The sequence below is a fragment of the Micromesistius poutassou genome (assembly GCF_964030765.1).
Source record: "Micromesistius poutassou genome assembly, chromosome: 19".
Classification (NCBI taxonomy): domain Eukaryota; kingdom Metazoa; phylum Chordata; class Actinopteri; order Gadiformes; family Gadidae; genus Micromesistius; species Micromesistius poutassou.
This window is the reverse complement of record NC_140289.1, coordinates 12,391,388-12,410,749: the sequence shown is the minus strand read 5'-3', so window position 1 is coordinate 12,410,749 and position 19,362 is coordinate 12,391,388. Positions and strand designations below refer to the sequence as shown.

At 49.2% G+C, this 19,362-nt stretch overlaps 1 protein-coding gene across 1 annotated transcript in view; it reads right to left on the bottom strand.

Annotated features, from left to right (window-relative positions):
• Positions 1–1,515: 1,515 nt before the first annotated feature.
• LOC311364335 (pleckstrin homology domain-containing family G member 1) overlaps positions 1,516–19,362 on the bottom strand; it is a 31,719-nt gene continuing 13,872 nt past the window's right edge. Inside the window, 13 exon segments of the mRNA XM_084484315.1 lie at positions 1,516–4,392; positions 4,571–6,599; positions 6,753–6,872; positions 6,998–7,189; positions 7,774–7,835; positions 7,924–8,016; positions 8,111–8,144; positions 8,655–8,741; positions 9,281–9,376; positions 9,669–9,851; positions 11,632–11,763; positions 12,566–12,716; positions 15,937–15,983. Coding sequence (XP_084340441.1) covers positions 3,395–4,392; positions 4,571–6,599; positions 6,753–6,872; positions 6,998–7,189; positions 7,774–7,835; positions 7,924–8,016; positions 8,111–8,144; positions 8,655–8,741; positions 9,281–9,376; positions 9,669–9,851; positions 11,632–11,763; positions 12,566–12,716; positions 15,937–15,983 — 4,224 coding nt within the window. The 3' untranslated portion in view covers positions 1,516–3,394.

Genomic DNA, 19,362 nt, shown 5'->3' with positions numbered 1-19,362 from the left:
CGTTTCTAATTATGTGTTGTGCATTGGGTGCATTGTTTATCTATCTAGGTGGGGTCCTTGCCCCTTCTCTACGGCGGGTATGTATCATCTCATTGTTTATTTTTGTCTTATCCCATTTATTTTGGGGTAGGCTCCGCCCCTGCCAGTCCTGACAGGTCATGCCGAGTTATCACTTACTCTTAATGTTAATTCCCATGGGGTTATTTCCTCTCTTTGGGGAAGGCTCCGCCCCTGCCAGTCCTGGTAGGACACGTCGAGTCCACACGCCAACCAGGGTCCATGACGGGGCTTACGCCAAAGACTCTTCATGCTAAGTTTTTTTCTATCATGTCGTTGTAATAAATCATTATTTTTATTTCGTGTGAATGAGTCTTTATGGGAGAACTAGAAGGATGGAGGAAGACCTTCTAGAGTTTGAGACTTGGAAAAGTCCCAGAAGAGGACATGCTTGGTATATTTCCATCGAGATAACACGGAGCAATCTCTTAATATATGTCTTTCTTATTTGAAAACCATGTCTAGAGCCGAACCCTGAATTGACAGGTTTATATTTTAGGCAGTATTTCTCGGAAAAATACCTCCCAGGTTGTTTTTTTTTACCCCACAGATAGAAAATTCACACCACATAGTTTTTTCACACCTTGGTTTTATTTTCTTGTGTATTTATTTTCTCAAATCCGATATAGCATCGATTTTTATTGTAACTTCTATGCAGGTCCCTCAAGGGGGTCTGTACTACGAGAGTATAAATAAGAGGGAACATCATTCCAATGTTGTAAACTGGTCGAGGAGTGATTTGACCTATGATGTATGCTCTGCCTGAACATTTTTATAAAACATCCACTCGACACATTAGACGGACTAACATATCCAGAATATTGTGAAAATAATTGTATTTTATCATATTTGTTAAAATTTGAATTGCTGTTTATTGTGAGTGCAGATACTCACGGTAGTTTGCCCTAATTCATTTTAGAAAATGGCAATATCAAAGTAAAAACGATATGCTAACCTATTACAATTACATCTAAATTATTATTGAAAGGTTAACATTTGAATAATATGTAGGCCTACAGGCCAATTAAACAATTTAGTGCAAAGTCAAATAAGGGGAGGCAATGAATTATATTGTCGTTCAATATTTCAAATACATGATATTAAAATACATTTTATTTACAGCTATTCTTCATAAACCGTCACATCTCCTTTCTAAACGAATGTAGAGCTTTAGATGGCAATTTAAAGCCCAGTTTTCCATTTTTTTAATGGAGGTCAGTATAGGAGGTTCAAATGTTCTTTTGTTCTGTTTGCAAATGCAATGAGCTTGTAGGCCTAGCTCCTACTCAGCCTGTCAACAGTATAGACACATAGTGCGAGCACCACTTCCAGTAGATGGATTGACAGTGGAAAGCCACATTATCTTACATCAGTTAATAAAAACAATTAAAGGTAAAGGATCAAAACATTGAAGTAGTTTAATTTAAATGTATTTATTACCTCCAGTAAATTGTTTCCTTGAGCTAGGCAGTTAAAAAATACAGTACACATAACTTAAAACATTAAAGCCTCATAAAGCATAACTATAACATACATGAAGAACTCTCCTAAAATGTACATCTTTACAAAGTGTTTACAAGTAAAACAAATCCATCTAAATACAAAGGAAAGTGCAAAAAAGAGCCAATGAGGACTGTAAATCACCACCTGTGAAAACAAAATAGAAAAAGGCATAACAAGGAATATACTTCATTTTACTGGACTATGATGAAACTGGTTTCAGATATGAATGAGCAATGGGTTGCATTTTAACATTCTAAAGCAGTCTTTTCAACAAACTGGATTTGTACAGTGCGCAAAATAGAATCTTTACTGAAATATTCACAGTATTTGAAGCAAATTTAGTGAGTGCTCTGAAACCCAAATCTCACCGTCATTTTAATAAATATATAGTACTTTCATTTACAAAGTGATTTCAAGTTTTCTTTTCCCCAAATGAACATTGAAACCAAGTGGGTGTTATAACCGTTGTGGGTCAAATAAAAACAAAGAGCAAGCAAGAACGTAGTGAGTGAGTCTAAATTGTGATTGAATGCCATGAAGTCTTGTGGGGAGTGGAGTGGAAAGGGGGGGGGGTGGTTTGATTTAATACCAGTAGCGTGACAGTAGGGAGTATCCCATGAAGTAAACTAAATAATAAAATAAAATACACCAAATACAGTACTGCATTTTTCTGCCATTCCAACTCACGCGCAACATGTTTCTCCATGGTCCCTCGTGTAACAAAGTTTTTGAAATGAATGGGTTTTAAATAACACCCGGTTGTGAGATGCACGTACATTCTACCATCGATGACACAAATGGTTAAGAACTATTCTGCAGACCGACTGCGAATGAATACATTCAGTCTTATGGCTCCTCAAAAATACCCAAAATGGATCTGGGCTTGATTGAGAAGCATGTGGCCAACACGGTGAGAAGAAAACGCAGTAACTTCAAAATGACCTAAGCCTTGTACAAGCCTGATGTCCGGTGATATTCAATCCGAAGGATTTCATTATAACTGTTTTTAATTGCTTCCTTTTTGCTTTGGCTTTTCCTAAAAAATAAAAACTTTATGTTGGTGCTACCACACATCAAACCTAAGCAAATATGTAACTGCATATTTATGAAAGCTGCTTGTTCAAAAATGTTTGATACGCCTGAAACAACTGAAAACAAGTTACGTGGATAATTTCTATTACACAGGTTAAGGTTAACTAGTAAAGTAAATACAGTTAAAATAACCTTATTGATAGTTTAGAGTTGCTTTAAAAATAAATGAATCAAGAGTCAATACTTGCTAGGAAGCAAGATCAGGAACGCTTCAGTTAAGTTATTTTAAAATGCAAATAATAAATAATGGAGGGGTGTTTTTACAACGATGCGCATTCAGTCAATTAGTCCACTCTTCCTGGCCATAACCCTGTGTAGACTGAGCTGGCCAAAATACCGTTGGGCTGTACTAACAATCTATAGCGGAAACACTTGATGCGTCAGAGAGACTGAATAGCTTCTTTATTTGATTAGGGCATAATCTCCGGAACCGCTATGTTTATTTAGATCAGTGAAACATGCATAAAGATCTGGATGGATGCAGCAGCAGCTCACATGCTAGGTATCGCACGCAAGCGTCTTGGCTTTATTCAACAGCGTGTTAGGACAACGGTAAGAAGGCAGGTATTGCAGTCGTTGGGGTTGCACTAGGAGGAAACGGCAAATATATCATTAAAGAGAGAACTTTAGTTTGTTCTTTGTCCTTCTCTATATTCTGGCATCAGCACAAGCTGAGGCTCAGCTGGCTGTGAGCAGTCTGGTGCAGTGCTGCCGGTTCGGTGACACAGCTCGTGACGCAGCCTCAGGCGAAGCTGCTGGAGCTCAGACACTGGAACTTCTCCCTCAGCGCCCGGCCGATGGTGGGCTGGTGCTCCTGGGGCTCGCTCCACAGGTACCTCTCCAGGTTCTCCCGCCCCACCGAGCTCAGCGGCTGGCAGGAGCGCACCGGCGTGCAGGGCAGGCTCTGGGACTGGACGGCTCCGCGGCTCTGCTGCACGGAGCCTCCGCTTTGCGGCGCCGGCCCCCCGCCACCGCCGCCGCTCCGCTCCCCCTCGCACTCGTCCTCCGAGCGGATCTCCACGTAGTCGTCGTCGTCGTCGTCGTCGTCCTTGAAGTTGGCCAGGTAGTTCTGGGTGGCGGCCAGGATGCTGAGGGCCGACTCGCGGTGCAGGACCACCACCTGCTGGCTGTCCTGCAGGGTGAGCGTGGAGCGCCTCAGCTCGCGCTGCTCCGGGAGGCTGCTCTGGCGCCCGGCCCAGCCCAGGGTGGGGCGGGCGTGACCCGCCGCGTGTCGGGCCAGGGGGAAGTCCCCGGGGGGGCCGGGCTCCGGCGGGTTCCTCCCGTCCTGGTCCCGGTCTCCCAGGGAGCCGGTGGACCGACAGCGGCTGTGCTCGGGGGTCTTTGCGGAGTCGGCGGAGGCCGGGTGTCTCTTGATGGTGCTGTACACGTGCTCCTCCTCCTTCTCGCTGGGCGCTGACATGCAGCTGCTCCATCTCTGGGGGCTGGCGGGGGCGGGGGAGCCGGCCTGGGTCTTCAGGGCCGGCACGGAGCAGGCCGGGCTGAGGCGGAGCTGTGGGGTGGAGGAGGCCCTGGCTGAGGCCATCTCGTTGGGCCAGGCCACGAAGCTGGCCAGCTCGCCATTGCTGTAGGTGGAGTGGAGCCAGTCGTCCTCCAGGGAGCGCTCCGGCATGGAGGGGGAGGAGGGCAGTCCGGGGTGGCGTGAGGGGGAGGCGTGGCCGCTGGTCCCAGGGGGGAACATGACCTGGTCATACAGGTGGGAATACTCCGCTATCCTGGCACCTGGAAGAGTGTCACAAGAAGGAATGATCAATACAATGCATATGTTCTACCGCACCACACAGAAACACACTGCAAATGAACAATATTATGCAACTGTATTCTACACCATCTCACCCTCCACATGCTGTAGTTTAACCTAAACTGTGACTGTGGCTACAAAACAAGGCGTCCACGTTACCGATGGCGGCGCCTCCCTGCTTCTTCTCCTCCAGGATGGCGGCCAGGTCCATCTGCCTCTTCTCGTCCCTGGACCGACCGCACGCGTCTCCCGGGTCCATGCTCCTCATGCGCAGCAGCTGGTTGGCCTTCTTGATCTTCTGGCTGTACTGCCGGGCCATGAGGAACACGCGGTTCTTGGTCTTGTCCATGAGGTCCAGGGGGAAGTCCACCGACTCGCCCAGCAGCAGCGAGGAGGAGGCCAGGGGGGAGCCCATGCCGGCCAGCTCCCCGGGGAACAGGCTGTGCAGGTCCGGCAGCTGGCTCTCCCGGGTGGCGGGCCGCTGGGGCAGCTCCACCAGGGTGTCGTCCTCCAGGCGGAAGCTGCCGCTGCTCAGGCGCGCCAAGCGACTGCGGATGCTCTTGACTGTGCCGGGGGCCGGCTCCGGAGTGGCGGGCGGGGCCGGGGCGGGGCCGGGGAGGGCGGAGGGGCTCTCCTCCGCCTCAGCCTGCTCCTCGGAGGGGTCGTCACCGAGGGGCTCGGGGATGTTGATGATGGGGATGGTGAAGGAGGGCGCGGCCGCCGTGGAGCTGACCGGGGGGTCGAGGTGCTGGGCCGGGGGGCTCTGGGTGGTAGAGCCACTGTGTGTTGCTGCGCTGCTTGAGGCCGAAGCGGTCCTGGTGGGGCTGCTCCTGGCGGAGGAGGGCCTCTTGTGAGCCTCCCCCGAGCCCACGGGGAAGGCGGCCGGCAGCCGGTCCGCCTTCTTCTCGTTGACCTTGATGTAGTTCTCCAGGTCGTTCCAGATCTCGTCCACCCTCTCTGACATCTTGTCGCCGGTGCGCGAGCGCTGGACGAAGCACTCGGACGCCGACGAGGAGGAGTAGTCGGGCTCAGAGGAGCACCGCATCGCGCCCGAGGCGTCCAGTCCCTCGTCCTCCCCGAAATGGAGGCTCTCCTCGGACACCAAGCCCCCCGGGCCGTCGCTCAGCTCTTGCTCAGAGGCCGACAGACCGCCCCCCACCTGCTGCTGCTGCGCCGTGACCCGCTCAGCGCTGCCCTGGAGCTCTGCCCTCGGAGGCTCCCTGAAGCAGATGGTGTCGTAGATGTTCTCCTCCTCCACTATCTTCAGCTCACAGGGCTTCCCGCCCTGGGAGGAGCCGTTGCTCTCTGAGGGTCTGCCAGGTTCCTTTGAAGATTCTGCGGCACTCGGACTACAAGCAACACTGTCTTGAGCGTCACGTGTCCCAGATTTGCTCGGTATCGTTCCAGGCGTTGCGGGCAGCGTTCCAGGCGTTGCGGGCAGCGTTCCAGGCGTTGCGGGCAGCGTTCCAGGCGTTGCGGGCAGCGTTCCAGGCGTTGCGGGCAGCGGTCCAGGTGCTGGGGTGCCGGTGGCTGTCTGACTGCTGGGGGCCCATGTGTCTGCAGACAGGTCTTTCCGTGAGCGGCGGCCGTCCTCGTCCCTGCGGACCAGCCCCATGCTCTTCAGGTCCTCGTAGCTGATGTTGTCGTAGACGTTGTCGACGTCGTCCACCGTCAGCTGCTCGGCCGAAGACGACCCCGAGATGTCGTTGCTGGACGACTCGGTGTGGACGGCGCCCTCCGCCGGCGTCCCGGGCGGCGCCCCGCTGCCCTTCTCCCCCGCGCTGCTGGCCCGGCGCAGCAGCCGGCCGGGGCCGCCCCGCGGGGGGTCCACCTGCACCGCCGGCACCTGCTCCACGTGCCAGCTGCAGGGCCGAGCGGACGCGGGCGACGAGGGCGCCTCGGGGCCCGCGGCCGGCGGCGGGGCGTCGGGCTCGGGGCCGCCGGCCTCGGTGGGCACGAACATCTGGTAGATGTCCTCGTCGTCGTCGGGCTGCATGGTGCGCTGGCGGGTGGGGAACATGGCCCGGCGGGCGCGGTGGTCCGCCCAGATGTTGCGGACCTGGTGCTCGTCTCCCGGGGCCGCCGTCTGCGCCGCGGCGGGGGAGTCCGCCGGCTCCTCGCTCACGTTGGGCGTCCGGAGGAGGGGCGGGTGGTGGCTGCCCTCTCGGACCAGGCAGTCTCGGGCCCTCTGCGCGGCACACGTCAAGGGGGACACGCGGGAGGATCAACACGTGGGAGGAGTGAGGTCACGGTGTACATTTAAGATATCAACTGATGTCACCGTGTGCATGTCTCCTATCGGGCTACAAGATCGTCTTTGGCCGACTGTGTGGCTGTCTACCTGTAGGTCTGAGGGACTCATGTTGAAGGACTTCCACTGGTCGATGCTGTCCACAGAAGCCTGAGGGTTCAGCCTCTTCCTGCTGCTCTTGCCGGGGACTCGCAGCCTCTTGGCACCGCCCTGAACACAACGACGTGGAGTTCAAGAACGGACGATAACATGAAATACCGAGGAATAGGTTTAAATGGTTCATGTGTTTATACAGCTGACATCGAGGCATGTGACGACAGATTGGCCGGGCTCACCAGGCCACTGTCGTCCTCATCGTCAGCGTCCAGCTGGTGAGGCTCCTCCCCTTCCTCTCTGTCGCTGTGTTCGTAGTGGTCACATGGGTCCAGGGACTCTTGGGATTGGTTGATGAGGCTGCGGCTGCGTCCGATGGTACCCAGGGCCAGCTGGGACACCGGGGAGAGCAGGGTGGCTCCTAGACTGGTCCGCTGGGATGGACAACGTTTAGAAAGACTAACGTCAACTTTCGTTTTCCTTGAGAATTTGCACCCGTTTCTCTGCATAAGTGTGTGCATGTGTACGTGTGGTAGGGTATGGCGATACCTCTATATTTAAAACAATGCTGTTTGCGGTTTAACCCGTCAAAAGGGTTAGCAACTCATTTAATTAAGTTTGTGGCATCCTATAACGTCTGTTTGGTGAGCTGCTGTGCTCTCTTCTGCCACAAGGTGGAAACAACCATCTGCTAACCACTGTTGTCCCCATTCCTGGTGTACACCTAATAGACCCATTAGAAAGTCCACTATAAGGCTACCAGGCATGTTTGAGCAGCAGACTAGTTATAAATGATGACCATCACTAGCATGCTGTTCCTAACCTAGTGTTGGTAGGTTAGACTAGGCAGCTCTTACATCGCTTTCCTCCAACAGGATCAACCTACTTCAACAAGTGCTTATAATGAGCGACACATTTAGAGCTGGTATTAACTTGGAGGACACATCATCATTTTAACCATGATGTAGTGTCCATTGTAAAAATCCCCGACCCCAACGCGTGGCCCCTGACAACACACCTTCTGGCCCTCGGTGGTGGCCCCGCTCTGCTTGCCGTTCTTCAGTGCTTTGGACGGAGGCTCTGCAGAGAGACACACAGAGTCATGCATTGGTTGGACGGTAGCTGTATGAGCGCTGCACCGCCACTGGTCTGAAGGGGCGTGTCCTACCCTTCCGCCGGGCCCGTCGGGGGGAGGGGCCGTCCCTGGTCTGAGGCGAGGCCTTCTTCTCCCCGTCCGGGCTGTAGTGAAACCCTGGGTGGTCTGGGGAGAGGCACGCACACCGCACAGGTAAACACATGCTGCACAATCAATGCCATTCAATGTGTATCGCTGCTCCCACTTGAAGTGCACTTACGCATAGCGTCCATCTCCAGAATGGCTTGCTTGGCCTGGAACACAAGAGATGGAAACCATGGTTAGAGTATGAGCAGATAATTCTTAAAGGGGTGATACACCATTCCAACACTAGGTGGCACTAGAGCACAAGTTTCTTTGTATTTCTTGACCAAACAAAAAGCCCTACAAGTAATCCCCATGTATATCACTACAATGACTCCTCTCAGAAACGCTTCATTTTTCCACAGACCGTCTGCTGGGGACCCCACTGACATATGGCCAGACAGCAGCGTGATTGTGAGGAAGGGTTTAAATGAAGAGAGGGAGAATATGGCACACAAGAAGAAACAAGAGGAAAGTTACAGAACATCCCACTCTTTGTTCAGGACATCAGCGAGGACAGCGTGCATGCATGAGTGAGTGAGTGCGTGCGTGCGTGCGTGAGTGACTGAGTGACTGAGTGAGTGACTGAGTGCGTGCGTGCGTGCGTGCGTGCATGCGTGCGTGAGTGAGTGGGTGAGTTAGTTAGTGAGGGAGGGAGTGAATGGGCGTGTGGTTCTCACCTTGGCTGGGATCTTGGCCGGATGGTTCTCCAGTATGAGTCTCTTCAGGTGCAGGATCCACATGCGTTTGTCCTGCTGGGACTTGGCCTGGAGGCAGACGACAGCACACACACACAACGGTTACAGACGCAAGACGCAAAGTAGGAGGAATTAGAAGAGGAGAGAGCCAAATAGTTGAGGCAGGCCCTTGTACTTACTTTTTGTACGTACCCGCACAAAAACATCTCACTAAACACAGTAGTTAGCGAAACAACGTCTGGTCATGCTGAAGAGTCAGAATGTGCCAGCGTTTATGTCTAGAGAACAGCCAGACACCTGAAGACAAGCAGTTACCGCCTGATCGCTTCATGCTGAACTAGGTTTACAGTTTCAAGCCAAAGAACTGCCATGACAATAGATGCAAACGCCCTTCATCCTACGCCCAAAGGTAATGTGATTGCACACCCTATCATCAAGCCATCAAACCAAGTCTATAGAAAAACAGTCAAGTGACCCCATTGGATGATGTAGGAATGCAATAGGCAACGGGCACACAAAGTCTGATGAGGTGATTCAAAGCAGGGCCTCAAAATCAAGTCGCTGTAGCCTGTGATGTGCACTGTTGCAAGTTCCCAACTCTGCCGTACCTGCACTGTGTGTTGGAGTTTGGGGTTCTTGTAGTGGAACACACTGAAGCTCAGCGGCTCCTTGGGAATGATCTCCACCAGCATCAGGTTACAGCACTAGCAGTGGAGAGGCAGAGAGAGTGCCGTCAGACAACCAGATCAAATTCACTTCAAATTCAAACTTCATTTTCCCGTTAGTTAGATTGCATTGCATTTAAGAAACGCGAGACGGACAACATACAAGTACAAGATAGTCCAGTTTAAAATGTCCAAGTCTAGTCTAAAATATTGCAGTACCAGGCTCCACTGAATGGTTACCAGCAGTTGTAATGGGTAATACGTTGTAATAGTCCCTTGAGTGTATACACACTAGTGCATGTGTGCATGTGTGTGAGACCAGGGGACCCACCAGGATGTGAGCCTTGTACGTGTACGTCTCCTCCCTCTTCTTGGTGACCAGGAGCAGCTTGTCGAACAGGAACAGGGTCCTCTCGTTCTTGGCTCGCTGCAGCCGGAAGGTGCCCTCCAGGACCAGCTCCCCATAGCCAATCAGATCAGGGCCCTTCCAGTTCGTCAGCAGGCTCTGGATCTCCTGCGGGGGGGGGTAAGCTTTAAACAGGGTGACCCCTCCAGTGTCTCTGGGCTCTGCCTATGTGTCCTACATCAACCCATCAAACCAATTATATTCACCTCTTTCTAGGAGTTTGGATATTATTGATTGTTACCAAGCTGCCATTACTTTCTCATCATTTCTGACTTGCAAGCTGCAAAGCTGTACACACCATGATATCACGGCAATATCCCAACAAAGCCTGTTTGTATTCATAGAGAAACAGAATGGTATTGTTTTAACAGAGGTAAGCACACAGAGCGTGGATGTTGCAAGGCTGGGTTTTTCCACTCGTTACATATCTGATTCAACTGTATTTTGGAGGCAAAAACAACATTTAGAGTCTATCCCGACACGGCTTTGGGCTAAAGTGTTACCGAACACAGATAAAAAACCTGAGTGAAATGTAGCCAAGATCAAACGGTGGAAGATACCAGAAGAAGCTGTGTGGTTATGCTGTGTTACACAGAATATCCAGCGGTTACATGGAAAACACCGGAGGCTGCGCGGTCTCTTCCCGAGAGCCAGGAGACATTATTCCACAGACACATTCCTGCGCTCATGGCAGCATCGTCAGACTCCCTGTTGATCGAGACAACACTTCTCCTTTCATGTCCTCGCCCAGGACTGACCTCGGCCCGCGGTAAAGCCAGGGCGATGCGGGACCGATGGGGGATGGGTCAAAAGGGAGGCTTATTCAAACCTGGCAGGCACATAACGCGTTCCTCAAACTGAATCCTATAAAGAAGGGGGCCGTTGGAGGAGCCTAGAGATGTAAAAATGTCCCTTTTAATAACAGGAATGAGGAAGAAACCACACGGTTAGATGTCCGAGGCGCTCCCAGGGCCCACCGCCGCCAAAGAGGCAGTTTACTTCTAAACAAAACACGACTTGTTCCACTTGGGTTTCAGTCCTGTAGGAATTTGGTTGCACTAGTATTTGAGTGAGAGCAGGAAATCCGAAAAACAAGATTGGTCCACATGCTGCCCGAGCCAAGTGTGTGTGGTGGTGTGGCTGCATGGCATCTTTGTTCTGCAGGGGCCGCCTACCAGAAGGCATGCGCCCGCCATGACCGGCAGGAACCTATACGCTGACAATTACTAACCGTTTTGGTTTTCATCTGATATTATATTAGTGTTCCAGTCATTAATTTGGATACGTTTGGCGTAGTCTAAAATTGTTTAATTTCGGTTTAGTAAAGTCTGATAGCAGACATTCTTTCGCTTCGTGTTTGTTTCGACATATAGATTGCTGGATGCAGTTGTTTGTAAGCGCGTCGTTGGATTTCCAGTGGGAAGATAAGCTAAAAAACTGAGACGTCTGGAGACAAAGTTTCTTAGAAAACATGCCTTTAAAAGTTTCAATTCAACACCATGTAGACAGGAAAAAAACCTTTTTGAGAGCTTCAGCCACTTGCATGCCTGACTTTATCTACATAACGAACACTTAACACTACACTTTACTACACCTCATTACTTATTATTACTTATTACCAATATCTTAGTTTCTCTTATTATTACTTACTTTATTTATTTGATTAATATAATTTAATAAAATGTATTATTGTGATCTATGCTGCTACCTATTTTTACATCTTTTTATTTTGCTGATCTTTATTTACTGAACGAGGCTAATGCTCTGTGCCATCTCCCCATGATGCTGGCTAAAGCATAGCCGCACTGCAGAATCCGAGACTAATCTCCTCCTGATGACCTCCTGCCCGCTCGCTGGGACAAGTGAACCCCTGTGCGTACGGACGTACCTGCAGCCTCACGGCGTGCTCGTGCTTCCTCTTCATGTCGTTGATGTGCCACGCCACTCTCTGCATGGTGTCTATGGCCTCCTGCACCACCTCGTAGGTCTCTGTGTCCTTCTCCATGTGGTTGGCAATCTCCTGCACAGCACACAGACCCATGTTTCATTCACTCATTTGGACTGCAGCGTGCAATCTGATCGGCGGATCTTGAGGAGTGCCAGAATCTGATTGAGGTTGAGGACAATTGCCAAACAAATAAAATGTAAAGGATGTTCAATCAGAACCAGGTACAAATCGGCACTTTATTAGCACCCATGAAACCATTGTGTGTGTGCTGATTTAAGCAGCCTCACTTTGCCCCTCTTTGGGCTGAGTATGCATTGACTAATAGATGCACAGGTTAAACCAGCCGTCACTACACACATTTGGGGGGGATTTACATGGCAACATCGATCACCATCGCTATACATTCTTGTCCTTCAAACTTCTCAATAAACCGGTTTGACCCTGTGTCCTGCTTGTGGAGCAGCCACCCAGATGGCATGTTGTAGCCGGCGACATGGCTACGCGTTGCTATCAACTCAAACTAGAACACAAATATGTGTCTCCCCGAGGGGGATTTGAAATTATGCAATGACTATGATTAGCAATATGGCAACTTGTATGAATAAATTAGGGCATCCATCGACGTGTTCGTCTGCATTAAACAGACACAAAAACACACTGCAAGCACTGCAAATGTTAATTGCAAGGGAATGCACTTCAGTGTAACTACACCCACAAGACCCAATTGTCTGCCTGTGCGTGCATTACTCTAGGGGTGTGCGTAGAGCAAAAACGTGTGAGTGTCTCAGTGAAACTGTGCATGTTTGTGCACGCGTGTGTCTGCGAGCGAGTGAGAGCGGGCGAGACAGAGAGACAGACGGAGCAGCAGACATACGTGCAGCAGTAGGTGGTACTTGAGAATCCTCTGCACTGGCTTGAGCAGGTAGGAGCCCAGGGGCAGGGCGTGTCGCAGAGATTCCTGACGCTCGCGGAAAAACTTGGCCAGCACCTTGTTCCTCATGCACTCTGTGAGCACGGCCACGGACCTGGGGGAGGGAGGTTCACCGGTCAACGGAGTCATTGAGCACAGGGGACGCTAGGCCGTCCCCTGCTGCCGTTATGTAGTGGAGGATCCATGTGGCCATGTGATCCGCTTCAATGGAGCCTTTCAGTACAAGGCAAGGTTTTCACACACACACACACACACACACACACACACACACACACACACACACCAGTCTCCAGTCTCAGCGCACTCCAAATCCTGTGGACACACACACAACATTTAAGTGGTTGTGTGTGTGTGTGTGTGTGTGTGTGTGTGTGTGTGTGTGTGTGTGTGTGTGTGTGTGTGTGTGTGTGTCCACAGGATTTGGAGTGCACTGAGACTGGCCTGATTTGAATGATTTGTGTAACAACAATAACATACAGCTAGATTGGATACACACAAGCGGACAACAGGTAAGCGTCAGCGAGGAGTTAAATCATGGACTTAAATGTGCATGTAGAAGCGACTCTACATCATGACGATTCCAGCAAAAAGCTGGACAGCCGGACATACGGGTATGAAATCCTACAACACCTTCACTCACAACAGCGCAATGACTGGGTGAACGTGCGCCTCCAGGGTAAACTTGCAGGCCTACAGTGTGCAGACCCAGCAGTTTCACACTCAGCGCTCCATAATCCAGCTGTTAACGCAGGCATTCTAACATTTGTAATCAAAGCTAGACTGCAAGCACTCCCCGCTCAATATAACCTTTCTCTATGGTTTCCAAACCGTCATGAACCATTCTGCTTATTACATAACAATAAACAACTAGAATCAACAGCGCACATATTGAACGGATGCCCCGCATTTAAAGGACTATACACTGGACTATACCCTGCCCGTCACGATCGCATTGTTGACATTACAGCGAATGAACTACGCAAAGTACATGGACTAAGCACAATTTATACAAACAAAAAAATACAACTTAACTGGTTCATACATTTAAATGATAAGTCCCTAGATAGTGTTCTTAGAGACTCTCCAAATACTCCTGACATTGTTGTTGTTGATGATCTTTTAAAAACCATTGTGATTCTGGAAGTGGGTTGTTGCCTTGACATGTATATGGACCTGTGTTACTTTGAAAAAATGTTAAAATACCAGCCATTAATACATGCTTTGACAGTAGGTGGTTATAGCACAAAACCAGTTGGACTCATCTACGGTAGCCTTGGACACGTTCATAGACTCTGTGTTAGAGGATTGCAACTTGCTGGACTCAGTAAGAAGAACTCTAAGCAAATACTGCTCTGTGTCAGCAGTCATAGGCCGGCTGTCATCTCTACCCATAACATAACTATCTATTTATATTTACTGATTCACTTGGTTGTGGATATTTGCACAGTGTTTGTGTTGTTGTGTGAGACATAATGGGCTCTTTATTAATATTTGGATGCTATGGTGTTGTAGTACTGGTCATTTCAAATTAATTAATCAAATGTGTGTGTGTGTGTGTGTGTGTGTGTGTGTGTGTGTGTGTGTGTGTGTGTGTGTGTGCACTGATGATAAAGACATAGAATGTGAGCGGTTGTAAATGTAGACATTTCAGACTATGTATGTAAGAATGTGTCTCCGAGTGTATTGCGTGTGTGTGTGCACGTCTAAATTCCAGTTCAACTCTACACAGGCCTTACATTGTTTCAATGGAAACCTGACCTCAGAGCACAGTTAAACCAAGATACATCTGCAGCCTCCATTTCTACTGTGTGTGTGTGTGTGTGTGTGTGTGTGTGTGTGTGTGTGTGTGTGTGTGTCGTGTGTGACCTTGGCTGGGGTCACCAGCTGTGTGAGGGTGTGAGCGAGAGAGTCCATCTTAAACAGCTGACAATAACGCCCTTCACATTCGTGCACACACACACATACACACAAACACACATACATTTAGTCGGACATACTAAATCAATCTCGATTACAGATTATTATTAGACAAGCTGTAATTATTACAGATTATTAACTCAGAAATAATAAACTTCAGAGCAATTGCTTCAGAGTGTTTCATCACAGCGTTACATAAGTAGCCTTAGGGAGTGAATAACGAATATACTGTATTAGCTTGAAGCATAGCCTCACATCTTAACCTACACACACTCACAATTAACTTTGCAACTTCAACTGTGTATGTGTATGTCTTTATTTGTGTGTGTGCAACACACGGTCGCACACGCACCATACACCGCTGAAGCCACTTAAGCCTGTCGACACTAGACGATGGATTAGATGTTTCCTCTAATTACAGCTAAAGATACATTTGACTGTTTTGGTAATTTAATGTGCAGAAAGAACTTATTTAGCCAACACAGCACACCACACACTAACCGATTCCATGTCTCAACAACCCAGGCCTGATTCTCAAAACTGCAACTTGTACTCGCGAACCACAATTGCAATCTCGCGATTGAAGACTTTTCTTTACCGTAAACAAACATGGCGGATATCTCAATGAACTATGGATGAAATCAGGGAAACGGCGTCAAACTTGCTCTACATCCATCAAGAAATCTGGGCTTAGGTGACCATAGTGGGAAGGGGGATATCAGGCACAAAATCAGGCTAATTACCCTGTAGTGTGTACCCTGCATTACCAGGCATGGCTTTGCTTAGCATGCCCATACATACATTTATACCCGCACACTCTCTGCCCATTTGGCCGCCCACACAGGTCTCCTGTGAGGCTTGATGCCACGGCACTTAGACAGTGTGGGAATAAACCATTACAGCTGGTAAGTACTGTCAGCGGGATCTGTCAGTGTGTGAGCTGTAACTTTGTCAACATGCTCCATATAAAAAGACTGAAAGAGAGAGAGAGAGACACAAGGGGAGAGGGGCGAGAGAGAGAGAGACAGCCTGAGGCCCAACTGACAGTAGACACTTTTCTATGCAACGTGTCATTTTGGCTTCAATTGAGGTGCACAATGGGGCTAAGTGAGACGCTGGGAACGTGGTAGGTGGATGTGAAAGCGCAGAGGACAATGTGAGTCAGGGAAGAAATGAAAAGAAGAAATGTTTTTTATTGTATTAACGGCTGGGCTGCGATACCATCAGGCTGACACAGTTGAATTCAAGCTGGCGTCTAACGTTGTTTGGAAACACACACACACACACACACACACACACACACACACACACACACACACACACACACACACACACACACACACACACACACACACACACACACACACACACACACACACACACACACGTCATCTTACCGTGGGTAGTTGGTGCAGTACTGGGTGTAGATATGGAATTCTTCACTCTGACAGAAAAGAAAAGAGCACACACATGAGGAGTTTGACCTTGACTGTGGTATTTTTTTGCAGCAAATCAAGACGTTGCAAAACCACTTAAAAAATATGGCGCGTCTGCAGCAGCAGGACCCAGTTAGGCCAAGTTTGTACAAGTCTGATCAAGTGTGCGTAGGGCAGGGCTGTGCAGGACAGTGGAGCTTGGGCGAGGGGGGCCAGGTGTTCAGAATTAACTCTTCACTGTCTGTCTGTCTGTCTGGGTCAACGGACAAAGAGTCTTGGTCTACAGCGTTTACTAGTACTGAGCTGAAAGAGGAGTCTCATGATGAGCGTGTATATAACTGTACTGTTCTGCATGTTCCTGGGAGTTCAGATGAAACGACCCCCCCACACACACACACGCCCTCGACGCCGCTTTAATTGAGGTCCTTTCCACCTCGCTAGCCCCTCTGTACTTCAAAGACATCAGTGGCAGCCTGACTTATCAAAGCTGGAATGAGCGTCTCTCCTTCTCCGTCTGTGTCAGTGACTCCGTCCGGCTCCTCGTTTCTCAGGCCCAGCTCCTCTGGATCTCTCTTCATCTCCCCATCTGACTCCAGCCTCCCCCTACCCCCTCAACCCAGCTTCTTACTTGGCCTGATCATGACCCTCCTCCCCTCTCCCCGATGACACACACACACACACACACACACACACACACACACACAATTGCGTAACTCAGGGAGTCTAATTAGACTCGTGTCTGGCTATAAATACGATGCTTCGGACACAGGAAGTTTAATGGCTATTACAGGAAGAGCCACCATAAACATACAGAGTTCCCAGAGCATCGTGTACCAAACCACCACAAGGGGGGGGGCAGTCATTAACACACACACACACACACACACACGTTCTAAAACATGTGATGCGTGTTGGGCCGAGTGAACTGACGGATGTGTGTGAATGTTATGCTTTCCCGCAGTGTAGACATACACGTCTTTCCAAAAAAGTAACACAAAACAAGAGCGGGGGGGACAAACAACGGGACAGAAGGGGTACATCCGAGCCCTCTGCTTCAAACACACACGGGCGGTGTGTAGGAGGCCGAGGTGCTCCGTGGGAATGGCTTTAAATTGAAGAGCACTGCTCTCCCTGTCTCCAGCAGTCTGCAGCCGCAGACCGGCTGCTAAGCTGAACCAGATGTGCCCCCATTGATTTCTGAAGACACGCACAGCCACACACACACACACACACACACACACACACACACGCACGCGTACAAAAACACTTGATAAACACTCCCAATAGCCCACGGCAGCATGCACGCACTCGAGCCTTAAACCCACAAGGCACACACGGCCCTTGTATAGGAACACATGAATTAGTAAGTTGTAGGCTGGCACGTGCGCAAGTGCACAAATGGCAAGTGCACACGCGCGGTTTGAAGTACCCAGCAGTCCTTGAAATAAACCCCGCTATATAATATGGGGTCCTTGTAAATCCAAATAAGAAGTATATGGGAATGAAACGGGCACATGCTAAATCGAGCCTGGGAACACTCCGACGTGGTGCTGCGGCATCTTCAGCTCATCAAGGTTAACTATGGGTGGGCAACTCAATGGTAAAGAAAAGACGGCTCCTGCTTGCAATTGTTATCTAATGTTACGATTGAGCCTTGTGTTTCTCTCCTGTGTGACCAGGTGCAAGGTTCCTGAGGGGGTGAGGGGACATTCTGCAGCAATCTGTGTATTGTCTGTGTATAGGTCTTTGTCAGGAGCAGAACTGGCCCGGAAACAGTGACAAGGGCGTGTTGGCATGACGATTAATATCTGGGGTTCAGTGGAACATTCTGATCTTGTTGCTCAAACAAGCTGCCGGTGGTTCAGTGAGCATGTAGCGACCCATTACAGTAAGAGCCCTCAAAGCTGGCTCAGTCCAGTGTTACAGCCAACGTAGAAGGCCAGAACATCAAGAGAGAAAGAGAGAGAGGCAGAGAGAGAGAGACAGGCAGAGAGAAACAGACAGAGACTGTATTAGAATCCTTTGAACACTTTGAAGGGGTTTCCATTAAAAGCCTGCAGAATTACAAACTGTATGTGTGTGTTTTCAGGTGCATGAGGCATGTGCTTTAAAGCAGCAAGTCGTGGCTCTGTGGTTCTTCTGACTGACCGTGACTAATTCTTCAGTTACGCTCCTGAATTCTCTGGTCCCTATAGGAGCTGAATCAGTCCCACTGATAATAGACGTTAATAGAAGCATCTCACAAAACCACGACTCTCTCAAGTGTGCACACACACGTCCTTATTCGCGGCTCTCCCACTGGATGCCCGTCTCCATGGAGATCACATGGTGTCCAGCGATGACTAACTATTTCCAAACCCTGGCCGGGATGGTGACCCAGCAGCTGGTTTATGACCTTCTTAGAGCACGCACACACACACACACACACACACACACACACACACACACACACACACACACACACACACACACACACACACACACACCTCTTCCACATAACTTTTGGATGATCAGCAGATAAGAGATGTCTTTACTCTGTTTAATTAAATCACAAGTTGAAGGTGTATTTAGTCATTTCTGTCACTAGGGGTCTCTAAATCAACCACAAAAGATGTGGTTTGAGGACACTGTGAATTAGCCCAGGACAATGGCAGTTGTTGTCTTCACCACCATTGCTTCCGAAAATCAAGCAGAAATCATGTTCACGGACGGGTTTGTATTCAAGTTTTATTCAAGTTTAGTTTAGTCCTGTTTATTCATGTTATGCAATAAAATTCTAATGAAATAGAGCGTTGTATTAGAAGTAACATCTCTACTGGATTACTGGCGTGTGCCCCCTGAGGATAGGTGGTGAAAGGCATATGACATGTGACCAAATATAATCGACCGTTACCAGTGGGATAAATCTACGTATTTCTCTGGGTTTGAACACTGTTGGAAACAATTGGATAATAATTCAACCAATTGCATAACACAGGTCAAGTATTTTTTTTTGTATTTTAATGCAGGAATGTTACATATTTAATTGCTTGTTTTTCTGTCATATAAGTGTTAGCTAGCCAATTCACTCTAGCTAGCTTGCGCATGTTCGTGTGTGTGTGTGTGTGTGTGTGTGTGTGTGTGTGTGTGTGTGTGTGTGTGTGTGTGTGTGTGTGTGTGTGTGTGTGTGTGTGTGTGTGCGCGCACACACAGACAATACACAGGCAGCAGTGAGGCTATTTTCATCCCCGTTATTGTAGCACGCCTATAAACCGCCCTGCAGCTGATCTAGTAAAATGTATGTCGTTTTACAGTCATAAGAGTCCTTAAAATTCCACTGAAGTTCCGCTTCCTGCCTCAAGGGTCGACTGTTCCACCACAGGAGACTTCCATGAGACATTCCCGTCT